The following is a 19,325-nucleotide window of genomic DNA, read 5'->3' on the forward strand; positions in this document are numbered from 1 at the left end:
TTGGGTGATAGTGTCCACCATCCTGATCGAACTAAATTATAACTTTCCAATCGTTTCCTTGCACTTTCTCCGTATTCTCAGGCTTCTGTTTCTCACTCTGGCTAGCTCTCAGTTTCTTATTACTCGCTGTGTTCTGACCAACTTTTCCCTCTCAAGTCCCTTTTCAATCTTACAGCTCTGGACATCATCCACTCCATCTCATCCCCATCTGAACTATTTGACACGTTACATTCACAGTGCAGTTTATGCAGATCCGCCAACAAAGTTAGATCCTACTATTATCTGGCCACCGTTCATTCACTGTCTCCGCGTCTTCCCGCTCGAATACCGAGTCGTCAGCAACGCTATGCACTCTGCTGTCTAAAATCAACACCTGCACCATTCTCGCTACAGCAGAAAATTGTGCAAATAGAGGTTTTATAACTTTAATCTCCTGTATATTTATGGTTTGACCATATCACCTGGTTACAAAAGCTTAGTAGAGCCGAGGGGAACTGCAGAGTCGGAACATAATTTTCTATAGGTTGAATACAATACGACCCCTTTCACATAAAAATCATCACAGTCATGTAGTCCAATATTGATTGTAGCTGCTTTAACCATTAAGTCACAATACTGCAATAAAAGTTGATATTTTGATTAAATGTAAACACCACTCCATATAACGGAAACATGATATTGTAAGTCACTTCTGGTTTTTGTGTAGCACCTACATTTACATTGAAAAATGTTTACACGAGTCCTTAATTCACCATGTAGTTATAGTACTAAAATGTACATTAGCACTTTACATTTGAAATACTGAAAGATACACACAACCTTTGACACGAATACAAATACACTACACAAACACACAGTTGTTTCAAGCATCTGTGGATGTTTTGAGCTGCTGTAGCTCCGTATCGTCTTTGGGGCTCTGTGCCAACTTTTTTCGGCCCTTTTGGAAGACCGCAGCAATCTCATCAAAAGTTTTGCCCTTCGTCTCAGGGACCCGAAGATAAATAAACACGGTGAAACCAAGGAGCAGCACAGCAAACACGATGAACACATAACTATCCAGCCAAGCCTGAAACGAAAAAGGACAAAAAGATAAAAAAAAAAAAAAAAAAAAAAACAGGAGTCAGGAGAGACAGTGTCATCTAAATGTGTGTGATAATGAAGCAAAGACATGCCACCCCAAGTTTACAGTACACACGTGTGGCCTTTCTGCCTACCTGTATATATGGAAAGGTTAAGCCTATAATGAAGTTGCTGGTCCAGTTGCAGCAGCCAGCGAGAGCGATGGCTGCAGGCCGAGGTCCCTGGCTGAACAGTTCAGCGACTATGAACCATGGAATGGGACCAGGACCAATCTCAAAGAAACTCACAAAGAGGAAGATAGCTGACATGCTGACATAGCTCATCCACGAGTTGTCACTCTGGAGGGAAGAGTACATCAGTCAAGTGTAACAGTTTCCCGCCTGGGTAGTTTCCAGATTACTTCAAATGCATTTGTTTTGTATGCATCAGAAACTTCAACAAATATTAACTTTTTGCAGAACTGAACCTTCTGATTTTCTTTCTCTTTGGGAATCATTGTCCTGTTTGTTTCTTTACCTTTAATTTGTGTAAAAGATTAAATTGTTACAAAAAAATACTTTTGCCTCTATTGATAAGTTTTTCACATGCATACCAATCTCAACTTAAGGTCCACTTATAATCTTTTACTGGAGTTCTCCACCACAACGATAGTCGAGCTATACCCATGACAAAGGAGCTAAATGTTGATGAAGACCGCAAGATGCAGTTGAAAGTTCCAGAAAAAGCTTGCAAGTGGACCTTGAGTTAAAAAAGTTTCAAACTATTGTTGAACTTTCAGACTTATAATGACAATTTATATTACATATGTGATGAACATTCTCAAACTAGCCACACATGTTATTGTGAAAGCAACACAACACTTGGAGAACAAAAGTTAGAAAAAGTGCAGCTGATCAACAAATTTGTCTCAGAGTTAGTACAGGCAGTAAAGAATAAGGCTGGTCCATTAGAACTGGGCAGTCCCATAAGTAGATAGAAGTTCAGGTCAAATTGCTAACAAACAAAAGCTCTGACACCTGACTGAACGAACCTGGAATTTGAGGCCCACTGTCATGGCAATTGCACAACAGCACATCCCTCCCAGTCCAGCCAGAGTCAGAGTGCGCCTGCCAGCCTTGTCCACCAGTACAACCTAGAACATAAACACACGGTTTATCTGTGTGTTTGTAGAGGTTTCGTGTGTAGAAGAAATAGGATAATACCAGTGCACGTTCATGGTTTAATATCCATATGGGTGTGCATGTAGCTACTCACAGACACCAGAGTAAAGACTGTGTTGATGACCCCGACTCCTATAGTGGCGTAGACTGGCTGACTGATACCAGCCCGACTGAAGATATCCGTAGAGTAATAAAAGATCTTGAAGACAAAACAAGTACAGGTTTTCCGTAATTAAATATAAAGGAAAAGTTTGAGAGTTTGCTTTTCTCTTCTGTGCTATACATATTCATACACAAAAACCTCCAGCTTTCTTTTAATGATTGACCATTTTTTTTAGCTTTAACAATGAAACCATTTCATGTCATCTTCTCATGTCATCAACATCACTATCATTTTAGTTTAAGTTTAGTAAACTGAATGATTAACAGGAAGGCACAGGTAAAATTAATTTGCCACTCACCGCATTGATGCCAGACAACTGCTGAGAGAGGTGCATCATGAGGGCAACAATCAGCTGCTTTCTGTACACAGAGGAGCGGATCTTGGAGAGAATATAGACCAGTGAAATATTGTCAGAGCAATGGTTTTCTAAACCTGTTATGCAGGAAATACATATTTGAATGCGTTTTGTGATTTCTGAAATCTTTTCGTTTCACATGGGAGCAAGCCACGGTGGGATGGCTTCATCCGCAGCCTTTTTACAGTAGATTGTGTCAGAGAGTGTATTTACCATTTATTCAACAATCTTTAAAACTAAACAAGTCATTCAGTTGAATAATTCACCAAGGGCAGATTTGGGAAAGCTGAGATCTGGGGCTCATTGATATTGGAAGAGCTTTTAATAAGTTTGCCATGAAGCATGACTTCATCAGAGCTACTCGCTACTACCTCCGATTTTGAAACCTTAGTTGCTGCTCATAATTAAGAGCTCTTACTTCAACGGTGTGCTGATCCTGCCTCAGCTGGCCTGTCTGTTGATGCACCGGTTTGAACTTGAATTTGGCTGATGAGCAAAGACTCCTACACTTTCACATCACTATTATATCACTTATTTAACTACACATTAACTATCACTGCGTCATTACAGAACACAAAATTATCAGTGTACTTTGGTTGCTGATTCATTTGGAAGGTTGAATGGGTGTCTGTGTCACGGTTTTGTGGTGAAGGCAGGGTTGAGTAGGTTGGAGGACCCAAACGCAGGACGCGAAGGCTAGCAGGTGCAGTTCAGTGAAGGGTTTTAATATAACAAAAGGCGAGCACACTTACAAACAGAATGGCTGATTGACTGAGTCCAAAAACAAAGGCTGCCCAACAGAAATCCAAAAGGGTGAAAACCAGAATCCAAAACTGAGCAGGGTAACAGGGAGACACAGTGAGTAAGGCTGGAGACACGAGAACAAACTGCAACACTGGGTGACAATAAACAATGACCCGACAAAGACAAGACAGAAACACCAGGTACTAACGAGCAGGGCGGGAGCAACACAGGTGAAAGACATGAGGCTAACGAGGCACAGGTAGGGAGAGAGAGAGAGAGAGAGAGAGAGAGAGAGAGAACAGGGGAAAACCGAGACAGACATGCAGAGGGATCACTGGGGTAACAGACATGACAAGGGTTAACGAACACTAGACGAAAGACAAGACAGACCCCCAAAACCCAACAGACCAAAATAACGCTAACTAAACACAAAAGTGCAAAACACTGCATGGCAGACAGGCAGAGTGTGACACTCTGTCCACCCTGAGGAGGAATGTCAGGACTATTAAAAGGTATAATGTAATCAGAGTGTTCTGGTGGCCTTGGGAGTTCATCAGCTATTTCATTATCATTGTTAAAACCCTAAAACCAAAGTCATTTGCTTTAAAATTGTTGATGGGAATGTTAAAGTAAAATTCAGGAGAGGAAATATATAGGTAGTCATGATAATATATCGCAAGGTGGTGTAGACTTACCAAAGAAAGAATAGAGACCATGGACTCCCTTTGTGCCTCCTCTTTCTCTCTCCTCATCTCTTCCAGATCAGCAGTTGGATCATATGCCCCCTTTAGACGAAGCAGACCTACAAGAAAACACAGGGTGAAGGGTGGCAATAACGTATGTGCAAGTGTTCAGATCCTTTACCTAAGTAAAAGTAGCAGTACCATAATGTAAAGATGGCCTATTACAAGTAAAAGCGTTGCTTTCGAATTTCAAGCATTGTCAGCTACATGTAGTTAAAGGAATAGAAATATGCATGTTCATGAGAGTTAGATGAAAAGATTGATACCAACCTCATGTATGCACGGTTGATATGAAGCTACAGCCAGCAGCCAGTTAGCTTAGCATAACAGGAGGAAACAGCTAGCTTGAAAGAAGCATGACATCAAGAGTTGCTGTGTATAAGTCTTACTTTTTTGAGCCTCTTGATCCTTGCCTAGTCGAATGTAAAGGTACCGTGGGCTCTCAGGGCACAGAGGCAGCAGAAAGGATTGTAATACTGCCGGAGCTCCAGACAGTCCAAGCAACAGGGGCCACATTTCATCATTACCAAGTACAAAGTCCAAGCCTATTACCTACATCCACACACAAAATAACACACATACAATTTATATGTTCAATATGTGATCAGATATTCGGAAGATTCTGCTGTGCATGTGTGCGTGTGTGCGTATGCGTGTACCTCACCTGACTAATTAGGATGCCAGTGACAATAGCCAGCTGGTGTATTGTTCCCAGAGCACCTCTGTAAGCCTTAGGTGCAATTTCTCCAATGTACATAGGCACTAGCCCAGATGTCAGTCCTGAAACACACACATCATGAGTTAACAGACTCTAAACGAGCATTTGCTGTTGGATATCAAAGTGCAACATAGGAACCCTTATTAAAAAAAATAATAATTATAATTTCAATATATTCATGAAGGGAAATATTCCTAATGATAATGGGAACAGCTTTACTATCCTATAGTTTAAAATCTATAAACATTTCAAACTAAATTATGTGAGTATTAATTCAAGGTTATAACTTGTGCTTAACTGTACCACAGTAAAAGCCCATAACAGCACGGCCGGAGATCACCATGATGTGAGGTTTCCACATCCTGCAAAGACCCATCAGCAGTCCAGCAGCTACAGCCAGAACATTGACCATTAACATGCCCTTTACCCTGCAAGACAACAGGAGATGGAAACGTGGCAGAGGGAGGTCCAGAGAAAGATGGATGATGGATATGGGCATGTGTACCATGGCATTATTCCATATTGATCTTGGTTTAACTGTTGAAGTTTTTTCCTGCTAATGTTTGCCTCCATCTCTCCTCTCATTACTCTTATCATTCTCCATATTCCATAATATTCCTTAGGTATTAGAATTTTATTTTGTCAGTTTGCCAGTCTGTTTATTTTTCCACAAAAAGCTATAATTCTTGCACTATTGTGTCCTCATAATGTTATTCTTCCTCTCTCACCTCCCTTTCAGGTCTCCCACAAATCCCACCAGGAAGGACGATAACATGCCACCAATGGAGAAGACTGCCACAGACAATGACCAATACATGACCACAGCAGGGTGTTGTCCCGCTTCTGAGAACTCTTCTTCTTCTGTGCTGTTTTCTGACAGGTCATTGGCCCTGTCTGACCACACCCCCAGGAACCGTCCATAATGCTTTTCAATGACCTATGACACATGAATCATCAACAGGTACAATCACGGCTGCACACACAGAGAGACAGGCTAAAAGGCAGACACAACATAGGCGCACACATATACATACATGGATCCATTCTGCTAAAATCTCTTACAAATATGCAAGGTAGTTATGACATTCATTATGCAACATTACAATTTACTAGAGAAAATGCCAATTATACAGAAGAACCAAATCATTTCAATAAAATTTTAGTGGATTCAATATCGTTTTTAAACAATTAAAATTAAATACATAGCATAGGTCAATTGGAAAGATGCCACTTACACGCTCTATCTAACTCTATTTCTGTGACACTTCAAGGATGGCTGAGTGATCCATGGTGAGGATAATATCGTCTTTTGGCAGGGAATGACATTGTGCCAACTCTGCCAGCAGCTTGCAGCAGAGCGATGTTGGTACAAGGTATATTCTGTCTTGTCTGGCACTCCACAAGACATGTGTTTGGTAGAGACGCATTCCATGTGCTATTTTTTTGCAGACCACAGAATCTTAGACAGCTTGCAAATTCTCAGATGGCGACACAATAGCATTTTTGGGGAAAAGTTGTTGTTGTTGCTTATTCAAACTGGCTGATTTGCATGCAAATATCAGTATGCTGAGGCAATTAGATGTCCGAGTAAGCGAGCAAAGCCTGTGTTAAAGTAAAACCTACCTTCTGGGGTGCATTGATGACTCCAAGACTGTAGCCATACTGCAGGGACCCGAGAACTGCTGTGAACACAGCCACAGCCAAGGTACCTGTTAGCTGCTGCAGGAGTGAAAGGTAATCATTCAGATAAGGGCATACACATGAATGCATGCACAAACACACAATTTATCATGAAGATGCACACAAGCAATAACAATGTAAATAGTCACTCAGTTGTAGTTGCATAGTACACAGTCTGATGTATAAATGGATATAGAAATGCAGGAAAAAAAACACTTCATCCACATCATTGATGGATTTATTACTGCTTTTTGCACTATTTCTGACGATCATAAGAATGCTTACAGACAGAAGTTACAAAAGTTACAGCATCAGAAATCAGTTCAAGACAAGCAAAATGACAATGAAAACACAGAACACATGGATGAATAAAAAGCTCTTCCTTTCTCCAGGTCTGAGTGGTAAATGTAACCCACTTAGTGACCAAAGCGTCATATGTCATCAACATAATGCCCTGCCACCTCTTTGCAAATATTGCTTACATGATTTACAATGAAGAGAATATAACAATTTTATGGAATACGTGTGAGGAATGCATTTGCCAAGAATTATCTTACCTTCCCCGACATGATGGGTTCAGCGTGTCAGCCAGGAGGTTGGTAATGATCAATGAAAGCTGCATGGTCTATCACGCTGTGTCCACTCACTAATCGACAAGCACATGCGTGCACGCCCACAATCACACACACACACACACACACACACACACACATAAATCTACAATACTGAAAGAACTTGTATGCAATGAAAAACTAATTATTATTATTTGTCATGTATACACAAGCTCGCTCTCTTGGAGGGAAGCAATAAAATGATAATCATGGTGACCACACAGTCTTGGATATATATATATATATATATATATATCTCAATTATTAAAGGAATGCAAATTTACAAAACGACTAATATCACAGATTCTTAACTGTGTTCTTAATAATAATAATGACATTTGGACAATATTCTCTCTCTCTCTCACAAACACACACACACACACACACACGCACTCGCTGTTAATGATATACTTGGGCGGACAAAGTCTGAGGGTCGAAGCTGATATAAATGTGCACACTTGCAAAACAGAGACAAGCTCTCTCACAAACACATCCACCAAAAACACACACACACACACACACACACACACACACACACACACACACACACACACACACACACAACTCCAGAAACACAATGCTCTAGTTTCATTTATTTCTCTCTTACAGCTTCTCTTTTACAAAACAAATAAATCCCCAAACAGGACATTAGTAAAGCAAAATAAAGAAAACAAGAAAAAAAAACAGAATAAAGAATACAGTGGTTTCGTCTTTGAAAGGAGAGTTCTCAGAGTAATGACCATCAGTATTTTCCAATGGGAAGAGTGAATTTCACAATGGACAACCATAGTAATAACGCCCCATTCACACTTGCTCATTAATCATAAACACAGATGCATGCGTGCACACACAGGGAAGACAGTGTTTTTTTCAGTTCAGCTCTTTATTGCTAAAATGTAAAGCCTTCTCCCCCTAACAGAGATCAGTGAACCTAACTTATAGCTGCACAGGAACGTGTAAAAAGTGCTTGAAAATATAACTATAAAAAAATTGATTCAAATGATCATTACATAATTGGGGAATGAGTCTGTCTTTTTGTGTCACCTCACGTTTGTTAACCATAGGCCAACATACTGCCAAACCTGCAGAATATTCCCCTGAAAAAAAGACTTAACTGCATTACAGTGCTCTCTGATGTGAATGAGTATGCATGAAGTAGTCCATCTTCAATAGTGTTATAAATTATGTATTAATTATTGAGCTAAATAATTAGAAAGAAATGGCAGGTTTCACACCATATTCAGTTACTCCTTTCAAAGAATAAATCAAGTCATAAATTTGTTAATGTACATCTCCATTAGAAGAGACAAATAACATCAGCAATGTGCTCAAGTTAGATAATAACACAAAATAAAACAGTGTAAAGTAATAAAATTATTAATTATTACGTGAATCTCTTGGCCTCCACTTTAGTTTTGCTTACATCATGCTAGGCACTGTACAAACAGGTAGGAGCCAAAATCAGAAGAACCAATCAGGGAGGAGCATGACTCAAAAGGACACCATAGCTTTCAACAATGAGTGCTTTCTCATGCACACAGTATTCGGGATAGTAGGTCATTTCCTGTTGAGGTTGTCTTCAGGATAAGTTGTTTATATGCGTATTCATATTCCCTACAGCAACATAGCTGTATTCGTGAATAGCCAAAACACTACTGTGTTAAAGGAAACAGAAACATACTCCAAAAATCAACCACTAATATAGACTATTTTTAAATGCTTGGTGTTTAAATACACCAACTCATGAACTCCATACTAAGAAGATAATATCATAAATCTGCATGTAAACACACTCAATGTTGCTTCGATCGCATTAAGGAAAAGTTCACGCACAGAGACTGAATTACTTGACTCTTTTTTTATGGACATTGATTTCAATATCCCACTTTGATTCAAACTTGATTTGAATGGGACTCATTTCAACATCAAGTCAAACACACACACGCTCCCACACCCACTAACATACACTCCTGATTTAAGAGACACAGATGTGCTGTACATTTTATCAAGCTTCAAAGACTGACTGACTCAGCCACAGAAAAAGAAAAGAATAAAAATAAAAGAATGAACAGAATGATGCTCTCATTGTTCATTTTAATATTACAGTATATTTGATGCAGCACCTTCAGAGTTTAAATACGTAAGAGTGAAAACAGGGAGCTGAGTGTGATGATGATTGCAAGTGACAGAAGGAGGGAAAGAGGCAAAAAAGGAGGGAAGACCTGTGATTTCATTTTAAAGGGACACAGACATCATCTTTGCATACTATTACAACCCGCCTATGACAGCAGAGCATCTCGTCGCATCTCTATCAGCGATGTGCGATCGAACATTAAATCACAATTCAGTTTACTCAGAGCACGAAAAGATGGCGAGGTGTAAGTGGTGAAGGAGGAGGAGGAGGAGGAGGAGGAGGAGGGGAGTGACAGAGGAGAAAGAAAGTCAATCAGGTTGTCTGCTTTCACCGCCGACATCCCAAGTAGATTTATCATCCCTCAGCTGCCTTGCCTGTCATATTCTGAAGTATATATTTGAATTTATATTAAATCTTATTCGGCTGTCTTTTCCCACCTCTGAGGTTTAGGAATGAGCCCACACATGGCAAATAGGAAGTGAGGAAAATTGAGGACATGGGTGTCAAAGGGTTGAAAATGTGATGACTAGATCTACCAGGAAGGAGCAGAGGATTAAGAAGGGGGGGTTAAAGGGAAGAAGAAGAAGAGAGACCGAAGGTGTAATGTGTATTTCTACAGTACACTGGTCCTTTTGGAGAGAAGAGACAGACAAAAAGGGAAGAGTTACACACACAGACAGAGAAAGTGGGAAGAAGAGAATATTTGGAAAGTCAGTGGCACCAGTTTGCCAGTCTGTTGAGTAAAGATGGCTTCTGCATGACCCGACATAATCTAGGGTAATGTCTTTTTATTTAAAACAGCTCTTTGTTGTTATTCTATTTTTTTATTCTCTCCAGTGTTAGAAGAGTTTACTTGTGGCCTCTCGGGCAATTGGGTTCATTTTGTGAGATCTGCCGCGGGCCAAGGTGGGTGGCCGGGCTGGCCAATGGGAGAGTGAGGCAGGGTGGAAAGAGGGAGGAGCCATCACCAGTTCATCATAGAGTTTCTGTTGAGGGTCATGAAGAAAACTTGGCTGCTACCTCCCGATCGCACCGATGCGAAGAATACCTGGAGAGAAAGAAAGACAGAATATTACATAAACATTTTCGGTTCTCACCTGATTTAGATTTTACTTTTTGGATCTATGGGCCTGTGTAAGATCTATTCAAATTGCAATTTGCGATTATACTCTACTGGAGACAGTAGATTAGTCCTGAAAACAGACCAAGACCAGAGCAGGTAGGTAAGTATATTTTTAAAAATTTTGTGGTTACATTCCAAACATTTCCAAAACATAATAAGATAAGAATAACTGAGAATCAAAGAGCACACAATCCAACTTTGTTTTTTACCTTGTCATTCCGCTCACAAAGGAATTTGAGTCGCTGGGCTCTTTTGTGCATAAAGACTCCATCCAGATGACCTGTCTCCACAGAGCGGATCTCTATGGCTTTCTCACCCCAGCCCATAATCTGATTAGAATGGATATAGGCTGGAAAAGAGAAACACAAGAGAAGCATAAATGAAAATGGTAAAAAAAATAAACAAAAAATACACATAATATCATTTGAACATTCCATAACTCAGAGCATCCAAATCCACAATGCAGAATCCAGATTCACTGGCAGTATCCTAATCTGTGGTAGCTTTAAATGTGTAATACACCTGGCTGCCATAAGAGGGCAGTAAAATATTATAAAGGTATTCTCCATTGAAACAGTGCTCATACATTCAGTGCATACATGTACAAATTTCTTTATTGGACTCTGGAGCTTTTGGGTGCCCTCTCTCTCTCTTTCTCTCTTTCTCCCCTTCCTCCTATCTTGTTTCTTCTAAGCAGCTCTGGAAGCCTTCCAATGAGGGCTGATGTTGTAAACTGATTTTTGAATGCAATTAAACCTTCAATGAACCCCCATAAGATCAGTTCTCAGAGAACTCACAAGACTTTTGATCTGCATTGCAACACACACAAGCGGTGAAATGGGTAGTAGCATATTTCACTGCCGTTATTTGAAGCTTTTAACTTAAAGTTTGGTGAATTTTAATTTACACCTTTGAACCGGGTGTTTCTCTATGATGTTTTAATGACTCCAGTGTTGATAAAAATCCATTTTAATCAACTAAACACATATACGAATGCACACGTTGGTGAGACATACCAACAGAGGTAGGCATCTCTCCCCACTGTAGCACCACGTCCTTGGTGATTCGACCATAGGTGTTGACATAGACGCCCTCGTCCTCGTAACACAGCAGCATCTCCATTCCATCCGTTTTAGGGAGCACCACGATGGCATGCGGCGTCACCTGGCTCTGGATCTATCCAGATACACATGCAAACATTTTAGATATTTTAATTAAATCTATCATGTTTAATCGTGATCAACATAGATTAAAATATTACAGAGGTTTCATCATGGCCGCTTAATGCAACAAAATTTGGCTGGCTCTTTGGCATTTTTTGGACCAGCCTGCATTCTGTAATCCTCTGAAGAGCAAGTCTGTGGACATTGACAAGGGTGCCAATTATCAGGAGCATCAAAAAGTTCAGATTTTGGCTTGTTGTCTGAGAAGCCTTGTTCTGTATAATAAGTGAATTGTCAAAGTATAGCACTTTTCTCTGACCTTAACAGAAATAACATCAGAATAGTCAGGAAGAGTAACACACAAAGACATAGCTTGAATCTTACACTTTACCAAAAGTGTAGCCCAGAGACCAACCCCATTATTTGTGCCAGCAGGCTCTCTTGAGGTGTTACTCAAAACTACACTTCAGGAGCACAACAAAGGATCATATCAGCAACACAAGTGAGTGATACGGTCATGAAAAAACTCATCTTAACCCTTGAGAAACTGTATTTACACAAGGACTCTGCAAAATGTACTTGCCACACTTCTGCTTGCTCTGACCACATTAAGGAAGCAAATTACTCTTTGTATCAGATATGAATACGACACTTTAACCTAACAAAACCACTCTGAGTACATCAAGGGCTGTATTTTGAATATTATCAGGTGTGTGATAAACATCTGACATGTTTTCTGTGAACCTTGTGATGTCTCCTGTAGGTGAAGATGAATTTATTCATGCAAACTGATTTCTAGCTAAATTGTGCATTAATCTCTACTCTAATGAAGATTACTGCACAGAGAAACATGTAGTGCTTCTGTGCATTGGCTATGTATGGGGTTTTACTAAAGATCTATTCATCTAGTCTAAAAGGTGGATGGCAGGATGTCACCTTCGTCTGTTTGGCACACTGGAAGAGAAGTTGGCAGGGAAGGAGAGAGAAAGGAAGCATGGGTTAAAGGCAAACATAGTGAAAGACAATCACCTGAAGAGGTCAATATTATTTAATGATAAGGTTTGAGGTGCACTCACTGCAAAGCACGGGCTCAGTTGCTCTGTGTTATCAAGCTGGACACAGACTACAATTGTGTGTCTTCACATCTGCATTCAGTGGTTTATATTTAATGCCACTAAATCAAGAGTTTGGCGGAACTATTTTGCATGCGATTAGTGAAGCCACCACAGAACAAACCAATTTGCAATCAAGTGCCAGAACTGATTTGCTTTCAAGCGTGCAAATGGACAGATACTGATGGTGTACCTAGCTTCTATGAGTGATTGAGAGACTAGATTTTATTATCAGTGGTGGAAAGCAACTCCATTTAAGTACAATTCTGAGGTACCATCTTTACTTGAATGTTTTCTGCTCATTTATACCTGTAAAAAAATGACTTTCATCTGACATATAAATTGTGGAATTGCTACTTTTACTTAAGTAAAAGATCTGAGTAGTAAAGAATACACTGACTTCTTGACAATAATGCTCCTGGGATAACCTTTGTTGCAACAGGAACTTGTCCTGTAAAAACATTTTGAGCTACATTCTGTGTACTTATAATAGATATTCCAAGCCGAATGAATCATACTTAGACAACTAATAAAGTATCTGATAAAAGAGGCAAAGCGCCCATCAATGTTTTACTTGCACAACAATAAATCAATCAAAGAGGTAATTTGTCAAGAAAAAGTCACTGCATGCCAATGATTGCAGGGCTTAAAGCAAGAAATTATTCTGTGCCTGAAATGTGTTCAGAGGTTATGACAAAGATGGAGGGTAGGGTCAAGACCCTACCCTGGGTGGTGGTGGTCTTGGGGTCCATTCAAAATAATTATGATAAAATCTTTTTTCAACAAATATGCATGAGTAAAATTAAGAAAAATCTTTTTTTCAGTCCCCTTTCCTTAACAAAATACATATACTGATAGAAAAATTAAGTGCTTATTTGTCTAATTTCTCTATATCTGTGATTCAAATGTATTAAATCATAAAACGTTTATGGAACATTTGTTATATTGTTACTAAGGAAAATTATATGCGATAATTATAATTAGCCCATTGCCCAGCCCTACTGGTACTCCGCATTCACATGTTGGCGTGTGTATTGGCCAGTACTAGGGCTAATGTTAGTGTATTCATTATAATTTCAGATAATAGTATACTATTAAGTTTACCACTAGTGTAATATTAATTCCAGTTGGTCAGCAGTTTCATTTCTGTGGGTTGTTTTCATTTATTAAATCTTTGTGTAAGAAATATTATCTACATGGTACTTAGTCTGTAATTAGTTAAAGGAGACCTATTATACGGCATTTCCAGTCCAAAATTGTATTTCTGTGTACTCCTGTATGGCAGCTTTGCATGATTCAAAGTTCAAAAAAATCTTTTTCTATCTTATACTGTACATTCATGTAGGCCTTCATTTCAGCCTCTGTCTGAAACAAGCCACCCCCCTCAAAGCCCACTGTCTTCTGATTGGCTAAGAGCTGAAGCCTGTTACCTGGCTGTTGTTGCCGCTGAGTGGTACAGACAGACTAGCTTTGCCGTTGCTGTGCGGAGCAAATTACCATTTACCATTGGTAAAAAAAGGTGTTCAAAACAGAGTGTTCAGAACAGGAGGAAATCTGAGGTTTTGGCTCACAGTAATTTCTTTTAAATACTTTAACCTCATTATTTGAAGCTTTGGCCATGTTTAACATGAACATCCAACATTGTAACATTGTAGATAAGTCATAAAATATGTAAAGGCATCACTTGTCTCCTTTAATGGTAAGTACAAACTCGTCAATTATCATTCATGCAGAACGAGTTCAACATTTCAAAAGTTTGCTGTAGTCCGTCAGCCTTTTTTTTAAAATTCCGCCCCATCCCGGCTGTGATTTGTTGGTTCACGAAAACTTTACTTTGATGAGCAAATTTATGCACACGGCTGCATGAAAGGCACCCAAGCTTCTCCCTGCTCTGTCTCCGCCGACAGACATTAGCAGGCAGGTGAGAATGGGAACAGATAAGCATCACATAGTGCCCAGAAAACCTGAAATGGAGAGGGCAGGCCACCAATTTTGCTGATGACTGGAACTTCACACGCACATATTATGCAACAGAATTTTGAACCCTGTGCTAAATGTCATGAGTCACGGAGTCACCTTGGCACAGTGTGGAGATCAGCAGGTAATACAGTTGGAACAGTGCAAGAAGGACTGAAAAACACTTTTATCCCTTTTCTTACATCCTGTGTCGTTCTTCATTCAAATTCATTAGGGATGAAAACATGTTTACTGCAGATTAACAAAAGACACACACTAGCAGAAGCCCTGTACTCACATGTGAGGGGATGTAGATGTCGTAAGGGTTGCCCGAGTCCACATCGATGACATGGAAGCCCACGCTGGAGCCATAGATGACCTTTAACCTCTGACCTTCCTCCACGGTCAGGTCAACCAGCTGGGGGCGGTGCTGCAACTCGGTGAATGACTACAAAAGAGAGGGAGATAGAAACAGACAGGAGAAGGAAAATAAAAGCAGGAAGAGAAGGAGGGATAGCCAAGATGTTCAGAGATAGAGGGTGATGGTAGAGTAATGGTGAGGGAATCATGAGGTGAGAAATACAAAGTCATAGGGAAACAAAGCATAAAATGATTGATCTTAAGCTGGATGATGAAAAAAATGTTGTCTATATAATACATACGAAGTATGTGCATGTTTGTTTTTCCATACCTTAAAGGCCATGAACTTGTGGTAGGGTTTGGGAGCCCAGGCATAGATTTCCACAGAGTTCTTCAGTGCAATCACCAGGAACTTAATCCTTTCGTATTTGACTGAAACACGACAGACACATACACATGTCAAGCACAGATTCACTTCAAAGTGGAACTCATTCTAACGCTGGATTCACATGAACATGAACTGACAAACTATGACTTTAACAACCTGACCCGAAGTACATTGTATTTATTAAGAGATGATACGTTGGAAATCTTTTGTTTCTAAAAGTTAGGACCATGTTCATCATAAACCCTGTCGCTTCCTGTTAAAAGGAGCCTTAGTACCTGTCATCTGCTCCCCTACTGGTCTAAATCTCTTGCATTTGATATGAAGAAAACATAAAGGGAAAGAGCCAGAAAACATCCTTGAGTCAGTATAACCAGAATGCAATACTAGATAAATAAAAAATGAACAGCAACTTCCCTTAACAGCATGAAGCAATCTAATTGACACCCAATCTGAGTAACCGGTAGCAAAAGTAAAATGCAGTTAAACAATTCAAAACAAAAACACTTTCTTTTGTGTGTGTTATACACACACACACACACACACACACACAGGTCCTTACCAACTTTGTAATGCACACAGCCCTCCAGCTCCCCAACGGTAATCCAACCCTGCTTCTTCTCTACTTCCGGGTCGTTATGTAATATTCTGTTTCTCAGCCAGGACAAGTAGTAGACACGCAACTTGTTCTTTTTCCCTGAAAGGGGAAGGGCAAAGGGACAAAGATAAATTAGATCAAATTCCTTGAAATTAAGCAATAAATGTATATCTTAATAAAACCCAAATATTTTAGAAGCCTACTCGACTGTAAACAGCACACAATGGCAGATTACTTGGCCACTGTGACTGACCTATATCACTTAAATTTGTACTTTGAGAGGAACGGAATAACCCCGAAGATGTGATGATACACTTAATATTTATTCCTATCTATTCTTGTGTTTTACCTTGTGCATCCAGAGTGGATGTGTGTGTGTTAGACCTACCAGATATGGTGACTAGCACATTGAGCCCCTCCAGCACATCCATCTGTAGGAAGCGCCGTCTCGTGATCAGGTTATAGACTTTTCCTTGTCCACTTCGGTCAAGCAGCATAAGACCATTCTCCGTCCCCACCAACAGGTTCACACCTAAACACACACATAAACACAAGAGTCAGAAATACAGTAAGATACAGAGAAAGACAGATGGAAGCATTCAAGATGGTTAAAAATGTTTTCGTTTCATAAGGAAGATGAATGATGTTTCTTCCTACCCCAGAGCGCAGCACACAGGATCTCAGAGTTGAAGCGTTTCTTGTATTTGCGGATCTCTGGTGTGTCACTGTGGGGTCTGATGTTGGTAGGGTTGACATTGACCACAGAGATCTTTCTGGCTTCGTTTAGTCTGGCCTGCTCTTGCCTCAGCAGCTCATTAGCAAACATGGCTGGGATACCATAGAAGAAATGAGAGATGCCGAAACAGACAGAAAGATATAAGTTATTAGATTTTTCTGACAGCCGCGCAGGAATTGCAGATGCAAAATTAACTTTCTTATGCTTTGCTTACCTGCCGCTGAGTTCTCATCGTCGTCTTCACTTGGGGAGGTTTGATAGACACGTGGATCAACAAATGGGGTGAAGGATGCTTTGGACCCGCCCACACCAAACTGTAAGACAGAAAACAGTGAGTTTTTACCTAGCAGCAGGCTACATAAACACGCTACCCAGAGTTGTCTGAATTTATACCAAGAACATGTCTTTTACTTTGTTTTTTGACAGATTTTCCAGGTGTGATACATCAAATATGACAGGTCACTGAATCACTTTGAATAATTAATTTGTAGATTTTAATATAATTTTAATACTTATTGTATTAATTTAGTTTTATGTTTTATTTCCAGCACTATATCCAGGAATGAGAGTGTGTGTGTGTGTGGGTGTGTCTGTGTGTGTGTGTGTGTGTGTGTGTGTGGGATTGTTTTACTATATTCATGGCATCCAACAAGTAGGATTCTACTATACTGACAGCGTTGTGGAGACTGAAATGCTGGACCCCACAAGTTTAATGGCTGTTTGAGGGTTAAGACTTGGTTTTAGGGTTAGAGTTAGAGTTAGAATTAGGTTTACGTACGTAAGGGGTAGTGTAGGTGTTAAGGTTAGGCATGTAGTTGTGATGGTTAAGGTTAGGGTAAGGGGCTAAAGAATGCATTATGTCAATTAGCTGTCCCCATGGAAATAGAGAAACATTTGCGTGTCTGACCTCAGCCATTTCACCCAGTTCCTGCAGGGCTGTGGTGGGTGTGGCTGAGGGAGAGTTGCTTTGCTGCACCAGGTCAGGGAGGTTACCATGGTTACTGTGATTTCCGAACCCATTGCTCTCCGTGTGACCACCTCTCCTCCTCTCATCTGCCTGAGAGACAGAAAAAGAGAGAAACAAAAGTTGAGAAATGAAGGAAAGCGGATATATGATCTTTACAGGAAAGCGAGGACATTAGAAGTAAAACATAAGACGTTGCTGTGCACATTCATCACCTCTCTCATCACTAGAGTGCCATCCTTGGAGCTATTATAGGCATCTCCCAGGGAGTCCTCTGTTAGCCCTCCATACGACTCAGTGCTGCCCTGCACTGCTGGCCTGCAACACACACAAACACACAGACCCGATTATTTACAAAGCAATTATGCCAAAACTGTCCTGACAAGCTGCTGGCATGGCGCATATTCCAGAGACATGAATATCTTAACACAAATCAATACTGACAAGTCCAGCTTGAAAAAACTCAGAGAGGGAAAAACAAAAACACAGGGGACAACTTACATGATACGGGGGATGTCGCTAACAGCAACAGTCCCATCATGCCCCACTGTCTCCCCATCTTCATCGCTGCTATCTGTATCTTCACTTGAGGACGAATAATCTGTCACCTTTATCAGAACAAAAATCACTTATTAGGGTTAGGCTTAGTGTTTTATTTAAATGAATACTTTTTAAAAATTGTTTAAGTCTAATGTTTTTACAGTGGAATTAGGTTTTCTGTAGAGTTTTTGACTGCTAGTAGTGCTATAAAGCAATCTTTTCACCGTGGGTCCTTATTTTGTTTGTATAGGCCTTTATATCCTGCTGCTGGTTTCACACTATTCTGCTGATCAGACACACACACACACACACACACACACATCATTGTTATAAATGTCATTGTACCTTGACTGGAGGTCTGCTACCCTCCTCTACCCTCAATTCTCTGAGCTCCTTAGCCAGTGCACTTAGGTCCTATAGAGAGGAACAGAAGAGGAGAGGAGAAAGAGACTAAGTCAATTAGTTCATCTGTGAGAGACCAAATCACACACAATGATGAGGGGAGGAGAGAGGGGCAAAGAGTAGGACAAACCATCAGCATCATGAATAGAAGACAATTGATTTGTTGTCACAAACATCAGGGCCTGTAAACAGAGGTGTCCTGGAACAAGAGCGCTTATCTGAGACCATTAGTTCTGCTTTGCCACACAAAATTTTTTATTTTGTGACATAAGAAATGATCACAGTTCAGCACTTTTATCTACTCACGAGCAATATATTAACTTTGTGAAGATGGGTCATAAGAGAGAAAGACAGATAATCAGGCTTGATGTTCTGGAGTACTGGAGTGCAGAATCAATTTGCACTGCCTCTACCAATCACCCCCATGCCCTGGCCCATGGTTCCGCCCCTCCCTTCCCTCCCCATTCAATCTAGCCGATGGATCAGACCAAATCATGCAGACAGGGGGGGGGGGGGGGGGGGTGGAGAGAGGACCGTCATACACGGTGGGCTTACCAGCTCCTCCTGACCAGTAACCGTGACAATAGAGAAACAGGAA

At 40.3% G+C, this 19,325-nt stretch overlaps 2 protein-coding genes across 7 annotated transcripts in view; both read right to left on the reverse strand.

Annotated features, from left to right (window-relative positions):
* Positions 1-411: 411 nt before the first annotated feature.
* Positions 412-7,323, reverse strand: slc2a2 (solute carrier family 2 member 2). Of its 2 annotated transcripts, XM_038728860.1 has the most exons (13): positions 7,201-7,323; positions 6,587-6,682; positions 5,692-5,900; positions 5,267-5,391; positions 4,910-5,025; positions 4,635-4,797; positions 4,198-4,304; positions 3,511-3,591; positions 2,702-2,782; positions 2,335-2,439; positions 2,111-2,212; positions 1,215-1,418; positions 412-1,066 (listed from the first exon to the last, which is right to left on the reverse strand). In XM_038728860.1, the coding sequence occupies exons 1-13, from the start codon at positions 7,210-7,212 to the stop codon at positions 863-865; spliced, it is 1,605 nt and encodes a 534-aa protein (XP_038584788.1). In that variant the 5' UTR covers positions 7,213-7,323; the 3' UTR covers positions 412-862. The 2 variants fall into 2 exon arrangements, with proteins under 2 accessions (XP_038584788.1, XP_038584789.1); XM_038728861.1 differs by lacking the exon at positions 3,511-3,591 and having other exon boundaries at positions 7,201-7,322.
* Positions 7,324-7,827: 504 nt separating this feature from the next.
* Positions 7,828-19,325, reverse strand: part of tnika (TRAF2 and NCK interacting kinase a) — a 66,777-nt gene continuing 55,279 nt past the window's right edge. For 4 of the 5 annotated variants that reach the window (XM_038728854.1, XM_038728853.1, XM_038728859.1 and 1 more), the window contains 14 exons: positions 19,283-19,291; positions 18,671-18,739; positions 18,287-18,393; positions 18,001-18,103; positions 17,729-17,878; positions 17,036-17,135; positions 16,743-16,913; positions 16,474-16,617; positions 16,050-16,184; positions 15,434-15,534; positions 15,041-15,190; positions 11,528-11,687; positions 10,721-10,860; positions 7,828-10,436 (listed from right to left, as the gene is read on the reverse strand). In XM_038728854.1, the coding sequence (XP_038584782.1) occupies positions 10,353-10,436; positions 10,721-10,860; positions 11,528-11,687; positions 15,041-15,190; positions 15,434-15,534; positions 16,050-16,184; positions 16,474-16,617; positions 16,743-16,913; positions 17,036-17,135; positions 17,729-17,878; positions 18,001-18,103; positions 18,287-18,393; positions 18,671-18,739; positions 19,283-19,291 (1,623 nt within the window). In that variant the 3' untranslated portion in view covers positions 7,828-10,352. The remainder of the gene's footprint in view (positions 10,437-10,720; positions 10,861-11,527; positions 11,688-15,040; positions 15,191-15,433; positions 15,535-16,049; positions 16,185-16,473; positions 16,618-16,742; positions 16,914-17,035; positions 17,136-17,728; positions 17,879-18,000; positions 18,104-18,286; positions 18,394-18,670; positions 18,740-19,282; positions 19,292-19,325) is intronic. The other variant, XM_038728855.1, reaches the window with a different exon arrangement.

The sequence above is a fragment of the Micropterus salmoides genome, unplaced genomic scaffold, assembly GCF_014851395.1.
Source record: "Micropterus salmoides isolate LMB-PRFRI ecotype aquatic unplaced genomic scaffold, ASM1485139v1 Ms_hic_scaffold_19, whole genome shotgun sequence".
NCBI lineage: Eukaryota > Metazoa > Chordata > Actinopteri > Centrarchiformes > Centrarchidae > Micropterus > Micropterus salmoides.

Excerpts from the sequence above, each read along its gene's own strand:
- slc2a2 (XM_038728860.1), bottom strand. Across the intron at positions 5,392-5,691 it reads GTGGGAGACCTGAAAGGGAG|GGTAAAGGGCATGTTAATGG; the intron begins GTGAGAGAGGAA and ends GTTGTCTTGCAG. Across the intron at positions 2,213-2,334 it reads CAGTCTTTACTCTGGTGTCT|GTTGTACTGGTGGACAAGGC; the intron begins GTGAGTAGCTAC and ends TTTATGTTCTAG.